This window comes from Gavia stellata, chromosome 2 (assembly GCF_030936135.1).
Source record: "Gavia stellata isolate bGavSte3 chromosome 2, bGavSte3.hap2, whole genome shotgun sequence".
Taxonomy (NCBI): Eukaryota; Metazoa; Chordata; class Aves; order Gaviiformes; family Gaviidae; genus Gavia; species Gavia stellata.
In genome coordinates, this window is record NC_082595.1 from 57,949,835 (window position 1) to 57,966,432 (window position 16,598).

At 36.0% G+C, this 16,598-nt stretch overlaps 1 protein-coding gene across 1 annotated transcript in view; it reads left to right on the forward strand.

Moving 5' to 3' along the window:
- Positions 1-13,968, forward strand: part of GOPC (golgi associated PDZ and coiled-coil motif containing) — a 28,759-nt gene extending 14,791 nt beyond the window's left edge. The window contains exons 3-9 of the mRNA XM_059830047.1: positions 2,152-2,175; positions 5,764-5,939; positions 6,226-6,391; positions 7,636-7,731; positions 8,501-8,665; positions 9,346-9,526; positions 10,044-13,968. Of these exons, the coding sequence (XP_059686030.1) occupies positions 2,152-2,175; positions 5,764-5,939; positions 6,226-6,391; positions 7,636-7,731; positions 8,501-8,665; positions 9,346-9,526; positions 10,044-10,162 (927 nt within the window). The 3' untranslated portion in view covers positions 10,163-13,968. The remainder of the gene's footprint in view (positions 1-2,151; positions 2,176-5,763; positions 5,940-6,225; positions 6,392-7,635; positions 7,732-8,500; positions 8,666-9,345; positions 9,527-10,043) is intronic.
- Positions 13,969-16,598: the final 2,630 nt, after the last annotated feature.

The following is a 16,598-nucleotide window of genomic DNA, read 5'->3' on the forward strand; positions in this document are numbered from 1 at the left end:
CTGATAAGAGTTAGAATGGGATTGTTTTGCCATACAGAGAGCTGGCACATGGCATCACAGTCCTCTCTGTTGTCACTCTTTCTCTTTAAGAAAGTTGCAGATGCATCTATGGTGCTATCCATTGCAACATGCAGCAGACTGTCATAAAAGAGCTCAATAAACTACTGATAATTTTGTACGATATGTTTTTTAGAAACTTGGACCTTTACAAAGCTCACCAAAAGTTAACAATAATTAACCTGTGCAATTAGTTGGCATTGACTCATAACCAGAGTGTAGTCTGCCTCGTTACTAGCCACAGCACAGATGCAGGCTCTCATCCTGAGCTTTGTAAATTAGAAAAGTAATGTTGTATAGATTGTGGTTTCTAACTGTTGGCATAAGTCAAAGTCTAGCTCTCTGGCTGTTTTCAAAATTGCTTCACAGGCTGGTTGCAAATACCTAGTCTCAACATATGTGGAACACTAGATTAGTCTCCTCTGCAATTTTGTCCTGTTAATTAATGTATAATAAAACACAGTAATAGACTATAAGGCTTAAAGGCTATCCAGGCTGATAACTGAGTAACAGGAGTAACCCAAATTCTTCACATTTCAGATCCAAAAGCTGTCATTGAATTAGAGCTATGTTCCTAGGTCTACATACTTGCATATTCAGTATAAGAGTAACATTTTCTGGATTGCCTGCACATAATTTATTCTATATTGAAATATAGCTTAAGCATAATGAAGTTTCTTTAGAGCTGTTAATAATTTTTATGGCCTTGTAAATAAGCATTAGTTAAACATCACCAGCATTTTGTAGGTGTTAGGCTGCAGGTTTACATGTAGCAATTTTTTTAAGTCAACACATCACTGTGAGTGATTTTTGGAACCTAAATTTCATCTGTGAGGCTTAACTTCTGACTGACATAGAAAGTAATACTCTTAACCTTTTTGTTTCCCCTTACCTTGTTATAAACAATTTCTAAAGATATATTACATCTCCATGCTATTGACAGCAGTCTTTTTCCCACAGGTGACAATAAATAGATTTTACTTGCATTGTTTCAGATTTTATCTGTGTTGAAACTGAATTTATTAACAGCCTAGACTGATATTCTCTCCTTAATTCCACTTAGTTCCTCCCTTTTTTTTAAATATCAGTGCTAATCTTTTGCATTTGCTTTACTTTGCCTTTAGGGATTTCATAGTTCTAATGGGGAGAAACTCACTTTTAAACTGTTCTAGATACAGAAAGCTATAAAGGCCTGGGCAACTTGAACAAGCAAAACTGAAGCTACTTAAATGACAATAAAATGGGAAGTCTGAGTTTTAGGTAAATAAAAACTGTGGTGCTGTCCTTCTGGCAGTCAGAAAGCCTCCGAGGGCAAAGAGGGACTGTGTCAACAAAATACGTGATGGGGAAATAAAGTTCTGTACCAGTTAACTTCCTGCTTTCTTTGTTAAAGACAACCGCTGTTCTTTTGCATGTAGACTCAGCATAAATGTATACGCTGCAAACTGTGAAGTTGTGCATAGTGGTGAACTGAGACCTTTTTAAATGTTTCAGATTGCTAAGCAATTGATGACATTGTGTAGTTTAGGCTGAATCCCTTTTTAGGAGTGGTATATCTGCTTAGTCCAGGCACAATAACTCTTTCTTTGTAAGAGTATGAAGTTGCCTAGTGTAATTTTTTTTCCTTGAGTTTTGCAGTTGATACATCCTTTTTGCTACTTCGCCCTGTCTTTTATGTCTCTCTTGTAATACGTATTTTGTTATTCTTTCTGAAAGGAAAAAAATCTATTATCTGTATAACAGATGGTATATTACAGAATATGTTTTCTATGATACTTTCAAAACTGCTTTCATGCATTTCACATTATCTTGCTATTCTTTATAGAGATTCTTGGTATTTTAGGAGAAAGTACTGTTTTCAATAGTACAATAAGGTTAAAATTTTTAATAAGATTTTTAATAACTTTCACTGCAAAATACCAAAATTGCTGCTAAGTACAATTATAACGATGTGCTTGTTCGTTATGCCTTCTAATGAAATACACAGTCTGCTGGTAAACTTCTTTTGGAATAAGTCATTTATGTTGTCGCATTTTCTTGGAAGTTCCTATTGCCTGTTTCTCTAATTATGGAACTCTTTTCTTCTGTCTTAAGTCTGTCCTTTCTGTGGATGAAATGGTAAGTATATGCTGATTGCCTTTTTTTAATGTTTAAGCAGTGCTTTTGTTTTGTGCAACAGCTTCTATATGTTGGCCTTAAACTGGCAAAACAGATCTGGCTTTTTTCTTTGCATTTTAGTTTTCCTTTTCTAGTTTTGGTGTCCTCATTCCTAGGTCTGTGTGTGTTTTATTTATTATTGTTACAGCCAATTTGGGGTAATATCTGACAACTTGACATTCTGAAAGATTGTTCTGACAGTATCTCAAAAATTTTTAAGGTATTCTACAATTTCTAAAGCAGAAGCACTGTACACATCTGTGAATGCAATATGAAGAATTTTATATACTGTATTTAAAAAAAAAATGCTGTCAACTTTTCTTTGTTTTCCCTTTTCTCAGTTCTTTTTACGGGCATGATTTAATATGATTTACTGGCTTGTGTAACAGCCCAAAGCATATAAACTCAATAACACATAGATAAGAAGAAAAAGTTATGCAAAGTTAGCTTTTGTCTTTCAGTCTTTCACAGTGATAGACTTGAAAGGTTTTTAAACAGCTTTTCCACTTTTATTACGTTATCTGCCTCATTATCGTTACTCAACATTTGCTTTTGGAAAAGCCACAGGATAGATGGTAACTGTAAGCTTTGATCTTCAACACTGCAGTTGCATTTTTGGTTTGGTGGTTTTTCTATATTACCAACATAAAATATATTTTTTTCTGTTTTACAGAACCTATGCATTACTATGAACACTAGAAAGCATGAAACAATCCTGTAACTTCCTCAATTTTTGTAAAGATTTTTGGACACATCACATCTCATAACAGTTGGTCTAAAAAAGACATGTTCTTTCAGTACATCTTCAGATAGTCTGTGTTCCAAACCTTTGATTTTTCTTCATGGTGATCAATTGGAGAGAGTCCGGAGTAGCGTTAAGAATGGCTTCTGGGTGTAATTTTCCACCTCAGTCACAGAGTAATAGTCATAGTAATGGAGAAAATAGGAAAAAAAAAATTCTATGGGATTACATTGTTCCTCATATTTTAGGTATAACATTCAAAATGCATGAATAAAAGTGATTCCACTTAGAAATATAACATATGACTTTCTGTTTAATTTAAAAGATGAATCAAATTCAGAGAAAATAAATGGAAAAGTTCAGTCTTGACAGTTTTTAAGCTGGCAATTTTGTATAAATACAGTAGAGTGTGCTAGATGGAATTTGTTAGGGTAAGTAAGTATCTTGGATCACTTTAGCACTTCACTTTTCTGGGGAGGTTGGACTTCTTTTCCCAAGGTGTATTTCAGATACATCAAGGAACTCGTACATCTCTAAAGCTTTTTTCTGAATAGAACGTTCTGGTACATTCTAACAAATTACTGGCAAAGATATTCTGAATTTTTAGTTTATGACTTTTTATTCAGTAAATAAATCATAAAAATATCTAGTGAGAAAGAAAATGGGGTTTTGGGTGTGAATAATGTACCTTCATATGTCTGCCTTAAATTCTAGTTTCATCTTTTTGTATTTGTCAAATAAAAGATCTTCTAAAAGTGAGTATGTACGCAAACAGTGGGCCTATACTATTTAGAGCACCTTGATGCAATATTGGCAATACGTACATAGCAAACGTGTTACAGGAACACTGTACCTGTATATGGACTCTCAGCTACTGTAAAATGAGTGTTATGTCTGAACTGTCACCCTTCTTACAGCTAAAATGTGTGGCAGAGGCAACACAGCATGTTGGCACCCTTGAATTCTTGTAATTGCCGTTTGACTGCTGGCAGCAGATGTCAATTAAAATAGCCCAAGACCATCATCATAATAGAGAGAATTGGTATAATTTTAGAAACTCCTTCTTCAAATGTAGCTTAGTCAAAATTCTTGTCTTAGGAATGATCCTGCAGTTCAGAAAGAGATTTGTTGAAGAGTCATCTCACAAGACAGCCCCCAACTCAAAGGCCAGAGACCAGAAGAGGCTTTGTGTGACAGGTTTTCTAACTTGCATGTGGAGTCAAACCTGATCTGAAACTGGGTTAATATGGGAATTAAAGGAAGTGAAATGCCAGTGATTTCAAGCAACCTTTGTGTCACTCCTCCTGAGCAGCATGCTAGGGAATTCTTGGCCAATATGTATATACCTGTAACATACTCCATTCATTTAACCTGATACGAATACTTAACAAATGAGGGAGATAGTAGAGTGCGTCAAATTCTGAGTTGTCTTTCTAGCAAATAGTTATAAATGCCTCTATATACCTATTGTGAAAATACCTCTCTTTGGAAGGACGAACCTTGCTTAATATCTCAAATGTGGTAGTATCAGCCATATCCATGGCTTTATATCCAGGCATACTCACAATTTGATAACAGATTTGTCTTGCCAGTTCTGTAAAATTTTGTTTCTGTCCTATTGCTTCTTTAGTAGCACCTCCTGGTTTTATTTGTTTAATAATGCAGTTGGTACAAGTACAAAAAACACTTCTAAGGTAATCTAAATGTCTTCAAAAACACGTTATAGTGAACTTAGTTTTTATTGCTATTTCAGTTGACAGACATTTTTAAAAGGGAACAATAATAGATCCTCTGTCTCTACTATTTTCCTGGTTTGCAGTGTTTTTTTTTCCTCCACATTGTAGAAGGGATATAAAAAAAAATGTTAAATATACAGGTAATCAAATGTGCTCTTCTTAAAGTAGATTTTGTAGAATAGCAATCTGAGTTGAGCATACTAATTCCTTTGACTCCGGTACTCTGGGTATTAGAAAAGATAATGACTATGCATTTTTTGTACATTTGAGATGGACCACTGTGGAAATTTGTATTTCCGTAATTTTTTTTCATGGCGGAAGGAAGGAAAAAAAGAAAAAGGGAAGGTACATTTCTTAGAGTGGATTTTGTGGTGTGGTTTGTTTTTTTTTTTTTAACAAAGCTATTTTGCACTAACTTTTAAGGTTTGTCAGAGTAGGCATCTTCATGTGTAGAATCTCTGGCTTTATTTCTGTGGTCTTCAAGACTCATTTGGAAATGTTCTTGGCTGGACATTTCTTGGTTGTTTGCTTGAAAATAATTGTCCTTTTAAGGACATACAGACTTAAGGAACATTTCCTTGACATCTAGTCATATTAAAAATTGTATTAAAATAGTTAAAGAATATTACCAAATTTAAATATTTAGTGATTTTCATTTTTAAAATAATCTCTCTCATTGTATGAATCTTCCATTTGAATGCAGGAAAAAGTAAGGACCACATTCAGGCTACTTAAATTTTGCCACCTGTGTTTGTGACAGGGAGAAGCCCTGTTGCTAGTTTCAGTCCTTGGACTTTGAACCAGCATATGCATTTTGTGCTAAGGAGTTGTAAGCTGGATAAAACTCGTGTCAGGAGCACAAAGTTGAAGGCAAGGCCTCTTCTCCCCAGAGGGGACTGTGCAAACCACTATCTGCAGTGCCAGTGTCCCTGCTTTCATTTTTTTTTTCCTGCATGCATGTCCTGTACGCAGGGGAGTTACTTCACATTGTGAGTGCAGAAACAGTAAGTGCTCTTTCATTACTAACTTTGACAAAAGCTTTCAACTTTTTTTCTTTTTTTTTTTTTTGAGGAGAGAGAACTTGAAGCTAACAAGAAAGAAAAAGTGAAAGAAGCTCAGCTGGAAGCTGAGGTGAAGTTGCTGAGGAAGGAAAATGAAGCTCTTCGTCGACACATAGCTGTGCTTCAGGCTGAGGTTTATGGAGCAAGATTGGCAGCCAAGTATTTAGATAAGGAACTAGCTGGAAGGTATGTAAAGGCAATCCATGTCCCTTAGCATGAGATGGTGTTTTTTTGTTGTTGTCTTCCTTTGCATCCCCAGAAGCAGGTCTAAAGTGAAGACTAAGTAGGAAAAGTCTCACATTGGCAGTTAATTGAACAAAAGGAAGAAAAAAAAAATCCCCACAGTTACTGCACTTGCACTAGTTGCTGCATGACTGTGTGCTGTAGCCAGAGGAGGTGTATGAGTTGTACAATGCATTGATTTTTCAGTTGTAATATAGCATGTTGTTTTATTCTGTTTGTCATTATGTAGGGTTCAGCAGATTCAGTTACTGGGCCGAGATATGAAGGGACCTGCTCATGACAAGCTCTGGAATCAGCTTGAAGCAGAAATACACCTTCACCGTCACAAAACCGTTATTAGAGCTTGTCGAGGTCGGAATGATCTAAAACGACCAATGCAAGCACCACCAGGACATGTAAGTTGAAAAAATGAGCCATTCCTCCATAATTTCCAGCATTTGTGGAAAACAGATATGAGTTATTTCTTCATTTTTGTGATTGTTTTCAGTTCAATATTGTGTTCATTCAAATATCACTTCTAAAGATATAATTCTTTTGTATGCTGAAGGACAGTTCCATGCTGAATAGCATGTCCCCATAAATGACCATGAGAGATGATGCAATTCCTTTGACTTACCTAGGAACACTCAGTCCTTTTGAAAACAGCCTCTGCTCTGTGTGCCTATAAATATGAATTTAACAGCATAATTTTGTTACCTAAGTTTCAAAATTTGGAGCTAACTTGTTTACAAAAAACAAGAAGAATAACATGTTTAGGATTAGATTGAACTGAAATTAATTTTTAAAAATTTTTTTAAAGGCCAGGTAAATTGACACTTTGTAAAATAATTGATTTTTTTTTTCTCTCTGAAAGGTACTTTTTAAAATAAAACCTTTTAAAAGGCATTTCACTGTGGGTAGCCTTGGTAGAACTCGCCCAACTTGACACAAGACCTGTTAATCACCCCAGTGTTCAGTGCATAAAACCAAACATTTTCAGGAAAGTGCTTTACTTTGATCTGTTTTAAACACCTTAGTTGGTCAGATGGGTCTTACTGCTTATGTTGCTTATTGCATATAAAATATTGGTGGACAAATATGTGCATGTGTGATTTTAAGGGTATGCATAATGGTAACAGCGGCTTAACAAAAGCAAAATAAGTACCTTAATTTATTTAGTCTTTTAGTTTTGAGTTGAATGGCTTTTAGCACAGTTTGTTTTTATTATAATAAAAATAAACTTGAGCAAGCAACCTCTTCCTTGGGACTGTATTACATCTTCTATCATTTGATTAGTTTTAAATTGCAGTTTACATCATATAACTTTTCTGCAATGATCAGCATTCCTTAATGTAGTCCCTCATATTTTTACTATGTGTCTGATTGCCTTCTTTTGAAGTTAAGTTTTGTGTTGTGCATCACTCAGCACTGAAATAATTGAAATAATTATTCTCATCAGGAGTGCATAGTGAGGAATCTTTTCTGATTTCATACCCTGTCTGTAAAGGGGCAGTGTAAGCTTGTCCTGCCTGGAGCTAGCTTAAAACTCTGTTGCTGGTATACTGCCTGTATACAATTTAAAAAAACCAAAATGCAGAAATGCATCACTTTTTGGTTCACACATTTATATTTATGCTATGTTTGTTTTCTGTCAAACTAGGATCCTGATGCCCTAAAGAAGAGTCAAGGTGTTGGTCCAATCAGAAAAGTTTTGCTAGTTAAAGAAGACCATGAAGGACTAGGAATTTCAATCACAGTAAATACTTGCATTTACTTGCCATGACACAAAAGAAGCAATTTAAATTTGTATTTGTACTTCTGTAAAATATGAGGATCAGTGAATGTATTGTTAGAACATACGGAAAAAAAGCATACACAAATCCATAGCTATAGGCATAGAACTTGAAGACTCATTTTGATAGATTAGGAAATAAGTAACCGCTAATTTATGTAAAACTTATGATTTCAACTTACGTTTAGGGTATAGACACTTTAGCAGATGAGCCAGTGGTGCATTTCAGGTGTGGTAAGTCTGTAGAAGAGCAGAAACAATCTTGAGAACTAACTTTCAAAGCTTAGTTGTTGTGATTGTGACTTCTTTGAAAGTATCGGTACTGGCATCTCACGCCTAACAAAAGCTGTATTTTTACAACAAATTTTGACAATTCTGACTATTATACTTCTAAATATGAATATTGTTTCTTGCAAGTCAATATGGTGCCTGATACGCTGTTTTAATGAGGTTTTGGTGTTGTCTCATCAGCTTGTATATGATTTTATTTTTATTCAGAATTGTCTCCTTTGACTCTTTGAGTATATATTTGAAATTTGTCCATTCTTTTGTGGGGAGAAGAATTAAGGGAAGCATCTCATGCATTCTTCTTAAGCATTCTTTTTGTCTGAAGCATGCTTTCTAATTTTCTGTATTAAAAGTTGAAATAAGCAACTTTAAGAGCAACTACCAGAATGTTCACTTTATGCTAATGGACAACTCAGTTAATTAAAATGTACTGGTTTTTTTGTAGGGTGGGAAGGAGCATGGTGTTCCAATACTGATCTCTGAAATCCATCCTGGACAACCTGCTGATCGATGTGGAGGATTGCATGTTGGTGATGCTATTCTGGCAGTAAATGGAGTTAATCTAAGAGATGCAAAACATAAAGAAGCTGTAACTATTCTTTCCCAACAGGTCAGTTGGGACCTGTTATCCACAGGCACATTTAGGTGCTTCCTGTGTTCTGCCTATTGAATTACCTTGAATGTTAATGTTTTCTGTTAAGCACAGCATTATGCTAAGCTACCGTGATTCCTGAAGCTGTATCACCTTACACTTAATCCTCTTATATCTTGCAAATTAAGGAGAAAAATACTGGGTCAGTACTGATTCAGTTAAACCCATGTATTGGCTAATGATTCTTCCGTCAGGCTGATGGAAATCAGCTTGTTACATTGCCCCACAGAAATAATTACTTAGTGACATACATTTTATTTTTTTATGACTGGAGAGCTCCAGCTAAACAATTTTACTCATATGCTTTGTGGTCTAGAATCTTCTTCCTGCCTTGCTTCCCATTTTCAGACAGTTAACAGGTGCACTTAATTTATCAGAAAAGTTACTCATTAGAAGTCATTGTTTGAAATGTGTTGGCACATAACTAAGAAATTCAGGTAACTTTGTTAAATATTAGCTATAGAGCTGTACTTGTTTAGTCAGCAAAAACTTAATTCAGCTATCCAAAATATTCAGCACAACTGTAAATGTGTTTACAACAGTAAAATGTATTTGTTTTAGTAACCTAGCTCATCTCTCTAATCCTATTACGCAGCTGTGCAGTAGTAAGTAAATTAATAATTTTCGTTGCATTTTAGAGAGGTGAGATTGAATTTGAAGTCGTGTATGTTGCTCCAGAAGTTGACTCGGATGATGAAAATGTAGAATATGAGGATGAGAGTGGACACCGTTATCGTTTATATCTTGATGAATTGGAAGAAGGTGCAAATTCAAGTTCTAGTAGGAAAGATGCAAATGTTGATGTCAAACCCTCACAAGGTAAGCCTTCTAGAATGTGTTACATGCAGTTTAATACGGAAGTCTCAATATGCAAACCAATTTCCAGAAAACACTGTTTTTATATTCATTGTAAAATTAACCTGCTGTTAATCCAATTAACCTACTAGTAGGTTGTCAGCTCTTTTGGTTGGTCCCTCACTTACTGGCCTGGTTTACTTAGATACAACTGAATTAATTCGTGGGTGGTTTTTTTGTGATTGCCTTTTCCCAAAGGTTGAAATGCAAATTTATTCTTATCTTTTCCAGACTCTGGTCTAGGAGTAGTTAATTCCCCTTGACACTTTATGTTATTGGCTTCTTCAAGTACATTTTTTAGATCAGAGACGTATAGAAGCAGTTCCTGTTTTCCTGTCATACTATGTTCTGCTAAAAGCATATTAGCTCTTATTTTAGTAGTCATTTCAGTACACTTTCCAGTTTCTGAAATAAGGCACACTGATCTGTCCTTCCCAAGATTACTTCTCTTCCTTAAATAAAATTTCTTTTTAACTTGCAGTGTATGATAAGAAACCAAGTATTGATGGACATGAAAATGGAGACCTGGGGAATTCAGTTGGAGCTCCGTTAGAAGACACTGCACCCAAATTATCCCGTTCTGCTGAGTCTTTATCCTAAAAACAAACAAACAAAAAAATCAACTGGACAGATCCCATCTTTGGGAACAATTGATAATCAATATTGACTGCTCCAAGTTGCATATACTAGTGTAGGTTGTAAAAGGATGATTAAATGTCGAAGATATTACTGTTGCCTGGAAAAAAGGCAGTTACCTCAGGGCTTAATTGTGAGCAATTCTAAACGTGGAAAACTTGTCTTTTGCGTGACACACAGTAGTTATCTAACACATGGCATGTGAAATGAATTTTCTTTTAATAATAAGCACCAAAGCATGGGATTTCTAAAAAGGATAACCTCAATACGTTCAACTTTTAATCTTATTCATGTCCCCAGGGAAGTAGAATAAGGTGTGGCCAGCTTCATTTTGACCCTTTGATGTTTTGAAGGGACAACTGATGTTCAGTTTGGTGTGAAACAAGCTTTAACTCTAGAAGGATGAGGGGGGGAATTGTACCATTGCATCCATGAGTTTTGTACTTAGGATTTTTGAACTGTAATTTCTAAAAGAAAGCTTCTTTTTTTTCCTCACAGTAGTAAAAAACAGAGCTTTTATTTGAGCAACGACCATCAAAACCCAAATGGGACAGCGGAGTACTTGCTAATCGTGATCCTTCAGCCAGCCCATGATCATTTTATGAGTGAGATTTTTGGCATTCACTGCCTATTGTTCCATTTGAAACTTGCTCCAAAAGTATTTAAACACAGTATTATGGGGGTTTAAAAGCAAAATTAGTTTTAAAAAATACTCACAATTATGTGGGCCCTTTTGGTATTTTTTTTTCTGAGCATCATTAGTTTAGCGTTCATTCTTGAATGGATATGGTTACTGTTAATGCGGGGTGGTTTGAGTTGGTCATCATTAGTTTGACCTTATGAAATGCTGAGTGCTTTGGATGGGTACTGAACATACTCATTTCACACTAAAATAATCTTTAAAGAAGTGAAAGCTGAGTGCACAGTACTTGACAGGAGGTGCTCAGAACCGTTCGGTGTCTGGCCCTATCTGTGTTACGTTATGGCAGTCGTATTAACCTATAATTGTCTTACTGTTGAAAGAAAATGTTACTCCTTTTGTAAGAGCAGTGTATCTTAAAATAGCTTTTAATTGGTGTACATCTAAAGGCCCACGGCATGGCTGTAAATGGGAACGTTGAGGATGGTTTCTTGCCCAGTTTCTCATACTCCGTTTGTAGATCTTCTGGTGAAGTGCAGCACTGTCCACATGCAAGCTCTACATTGTAATCACATTTATTATTTCAGCATGCAGTGCCGGCTTTCCTGTTCATTGCTCTGCAGCCTGTTGAACTGTAATGTGGAAAGATAAGATTTTATACATTGAGAGAAGAACTAATGTGAAAAGACATCTTTGCAAGTGTTAACTGTGTGGGATGTACATACATAAGAAAAAATCCCAAAGGCCTTTAGAGTAACATCAACTGATCTTATGTTCTAAATTATGATGTAGAACACAGTTACTTGTCTCTCCTAGGAGCACTATATATATATATATATATATGTTTATAGAAAAAGCCTGAAAATGTATATACTTTATTCAAAGATTTTGCTATTTATAAATCCCTTAACTTTGCTATTTACATGATCGTTTTATGTGTGTGTGCGCGCGCATGAGTTCCACTTACTCGGTGGAATAACATTATTTGGTTCATTTTTTATAATAGTCATACAGCATACTGTTGAAGGTTTTTAAAGTAGTCAAAGTTGTACAGTTTTCACCAAACAGAAACTAGTATTTAAAAATAAAGCTGTGTGAAGAAGAAACAGGTCCCCAGGCATGTTTCTTTTTCTGAAGCTTCAGAAACTTGAGGACACGTTGGCTGCATGTTGGCACATAAATCCACTGCCAGAACTTAGCATCCAGATTTGTGTTTTTCCCACAGTTACTCAAGCAGAGTGCGCTCTGAAACTGTCTCTGGCCTGGACACTTAATGTCCTTTCTGTCAGAGAGGATAGTTCAAAGCCAAGTAGTGATCTTCTTGCCTTTGAAAATCACCACTGTATGAAATCTTGCTGCAGTTATAAGACATGAGACTCATCCAACTAGTCTAGTAACTTTTTAAAAAGTAATTAAATTTGCCTGTATAGTTTCCCTTTATTTGAGGGAAAGGTGAAATTTTTAATTTATTCGTTCTTCCTTACTTCTTGGCACACCTTATTTTCCACTTAATGCTTTTTAGCAGTTTTAGCCTGAAGTGGGGGAATGTTTCTAGAGTTACTTTCCTAACATTCCTTGTCCACCAGTTTCTCATGATGCTGTGCTCTTTTCTTCATCTTCTGGAAGTTGTTGGACCCTTTCTCTGCTCTTACCTTGTCTATTTTTAACCTATATATGATGATCAACAGAAGGAACAATTGCTGAGGAAAATGAGTAGGAGTAAACAAATCAGGTAGCAGTAAATTATTGCCAGATTTCCTTCCTTGCAGTTTTTATAATCTTTGTTTAGAAAGTCCTGAATGGGAGGATTTTGCATGGACACTACAGTCTGTCTCCATATACTCCGTACTTCCTACCAGCTGATTTAACATACCGGTTTATTGTAGTCATACTGAAATGCTTAGAGATTAATATTTAAACTGAGAAAAGTTTTGCAAGTTGGGATTTCCATATTCAATACAGAAACGTGTATTCTGCCCTTTGCCAGTAACTGGAAGACTCAGTCCTGCTGATTCCCAGAGGTTGAATGAATTAGACTTGGAAGAATTTCTGAGGAAAGTCAGTATTCAGACTTCATTTTTTATTTTTTAAAGTGTAAAACGGTTTACTTGTGTGTGTGTGTGTGTGTATGTATATATTTTTACTTAAAAAAAAATATTCTACAGATAATTTTGCAGGTTTTTTTGAGTAGATAATTCCTTGCCTATTAAAAAAAATCTTCAGTGAGACAATTGTATTTTAAGCTAAAGGTGGACAGTGTTTGTTGGTGTCTGGGACCAATGTTCATTAAGAGCATGTAAGTTAAGGAAAGTGCTTTATGGCAATAAATTTAACTCTGATGAAAGGCTGTATGTAGTATTTCCTTTGTAGAAGTGTATTCTTGGCAGTGAAGAGGGTTTGTATCTGTCTCGATATATGTTAATCCACACTTGTATCAAACAAAATTCAGGTTATTTATTGTACCTGTCCAAACATTATTACATCATGGATTAATCTCATTTCTGTAGCAGATAGAACATTTTGCAACAAATGTATACATCTAGTTAAGCTGAATATAATATATTTTTATTAGCCTGTAAATAAATATACTCTCCTGCATTGCAGTGATTTCTCCACCTAATTGAGACTGGTATTTAATTTTCTTCTGTTTGTATATATAAAATACAGACACCTAACCCTCTGTGTGATCTTTTTCTGTCAAGCATGTAGTCCGCTAATACGAGGAAAACCAAAACTATGTAGCGTGAAGTTTGACATTAATCCAGTCTTGGCCAGCAATGGTTAATAGCCAAGTACGTTTTTAAAAAGATGGAGTTATAGGACATGTCTCAAATTTCATTATTCGAGATGCATTTTCTGTTGAATGTTTTTCAGTAAAAGAAAAAAAGGAAATACGTGCAGTGTCTGGCTGTATAATAATACCATAAATATTCTGAAGCCTTTGGCTAAGAAGAGCTATAAAGACCTAAACCTGTCAAAGGATTAAGTCATTTGGGTAAAATTGTGGAAACTGCCATTTTTCTTTTTTGTTTCTTTGTTTGTTTGTTTTCCATGCATTAGGAATAATAGGTATATTCTGATTTTTCCACTGAAGTTACAAAACACTTCTCTTTAAGACATAATTTTTAGTCCTGATATTAAAGTCTTTTTGTTCAGATTAAGTGTCTGTTTTGTGTTTTAAATTCTGTACTTTTTTTTTTTTAAATCATCTCTCATCTATACTTGAGTGGTCATCTTGCCCTAAAATATCAAGTTCATCTGGATGAACAACTCAAATGAAAGGTAATGGTATGGTAACTGTGGTAGTAGTATAATTAGGGAAGTACTTAAGGATTTATTGAGAATGTGTAAGTAGAGACACAGCAGAAGACTGTGAGGGTAGGAACTGTCTCGATAGACAAGGCTGAGTCTTGTTAGATGAAATGATGTATAATGCACGATTGATGAGCGCTAGAACTGCAAGTCTTTATTTTTTAGCTCTGTAAAATTTTTAGGAGGGTTTAGATATGGGTGACTTCAACAGGTGGAAGGAAGAAGGAAAAGAGAGAAGACTTACACTTATTTGAGCTGTCATAAAACAAGCAGAGGATTAGAGGCAGCTATGAATGAAGATGGATGGAAAAAGGAGAAAAAAAAATGCTTTGTCAGCTGGGGTCAAGGAAGATCATTTAAAACTTCTTTGTCCCAGTGAACTGCAGTTAGTGAATGGTCTTCTGCATTTTTTTCCAGAGATTCACATATGACAGAAGAGAAGATGTCCTAACTCAGGATATGTGTATGGAGTCCATTTTTGTTGGTTAAAACCTCAGCTCAACGACCTGAAAAAAAAATTACCTAAAATTTCAGGCTTGCCTTTTGTCCGGAGTGTGTCTTTTCCTATACAACATGATTTCCAATTCTTTAGAAACTGTAGAAGTTTCACAGTTTGAGGGGAACCCAGGTGTTGAGAAGTGGCAAATGCTGTGCTGGCTTTGAAAGAAAAAAGCTAATTTTTTAATTTTTTTTTTTTTCTTAACAAGGTAGTTGTTGCTTCATATGCTTAAGAGTAGCCTTGCCTTATCTGTGCTTGCGTGGTGTACCCCTGCCACAGATGCACTTCGGTATCTGCTCCTGACGCCCACCCTGTGCTGCATGGGACACAAACAGGGCTTCTAAGCCAAATGGCTGAATAAGGCCAAACAGTATTTTTGAGTGTTTTCCCTTTTTAAAGGGAAAACTTCAGTCACTTGGGTAAATTTTCCACACACTTTACAAGTGTTTAATTCAATCAGCTGTCAAAATTATTTGGTGTCTCTTTGTGAGCCTTCTGCCTAGCAGGCGGAGACTTGTCTCTACCAGCTGTACCAAGGGGAAGCATCGGAGGTGCCAGTGTTTTGAAGGCTCTGCAGGAGGATGCACTTCCAATCCCCCATGAGAGGTATGTTAGAAGTGCATTGAACCCTAAAAAATAATCCAGGAAAACTGGTTTAAATGGTGCTGTTTTTTTCTTTGTAATTTTCTACTGGAGATAATAATCATGTTTCCCTCATTAAGTTTTTGGCACTCTATTTCTTCAAGTTTCCTTTTTGAAATGCCAGAGCACTGCTCTGAACTGCAGCCTGAGTTATCTTGCCAGCATCCCCTCCATCAGCTGCATGGCCACTCTCTGCTGCCTGGTTTTCAATGGCTGGGTCTCAAACAGGAGGTTAGGAAACTGTAAAACCAAGCAAAGCAAAAGTATAGGTATTCACAGATGTGTTTTGATTGCCTGTAGTGCTGGACGTTAGGGTTGCTTGGGAGACATCTGGAAGCTCTTCTGTTGAATTGCAAGTCTTCAAATTGTTAATAAATATGTCTGTAAGTCTCCATAAGTCCTGTTGACTAAACCTTAATTTTCTTATTAGCCATCTAAATATTTGCACAGCTATTACTTCTGTAAAACAGAATAAAACAGAATGGCAGGAGAATATTTTTTTCTAATATTTTAGTTGCTGTTCTCCAAGTGTTTTGTGTTTGTTATCAGTTTCTTTAGGGGAATGGAAGCATTAACAGTCATGCTGCTGAACTGGCATAGTTACGTTTCCAGTCCACTGGGCTTATACTTCTGGAAACATCCTTGCCCTGAATGCTTTTCCTTCTGACAAGAAATGGGATGTTCTGGTTCACTCGCTGTTGGAGCAACCTGTGTGTGGTGAGTTTGCTGCTGTTGACCCTTCTTCGGCTAAGGGTGGGTGAAGACGGGTGCTGTGGGTTGCATATGCTGATCCTCTTGCAAGGTCAGAGTCTTTGGGTTACAGCCACAAAGGCACCAATTCCCCCTGGTTTAATTTACAATTTACACGGTTAGTTCTGGTTCTGTGGGAAGGGATTCCTAGTGGGCACTATGACTTTAAAACCTTCAGTGGGTACACATCTCAGCTGCTGAGCGTTGGCAGCTTTGGGATTGGAACTGAGGAATGGACTTTCTATATATGATAAATGGGGATTTTTGTATAGCTACCAAGTGAGTGTTACTGCGCAGTTTCCTATTTATTTTATCTTCCTTTATCCCAGTGTGACAATTTAGGTATTCTGCTAATTTATGACAGACATGGGGTGTCATAAGAGAGTTTAGGGAGCTAGCAGAAATTTTTCAGATCTGAGGTCTGTTGTACTCCTAAGGTGATTATTCTAAATCCAGGTCACGTATTACTAACTTTGATTTTATGTTAAAATGAAGGACACGGGCACTTCTATATTAGCAAGACCGTGATGTATTATGGTAAGTTAATGTGGTTGTCT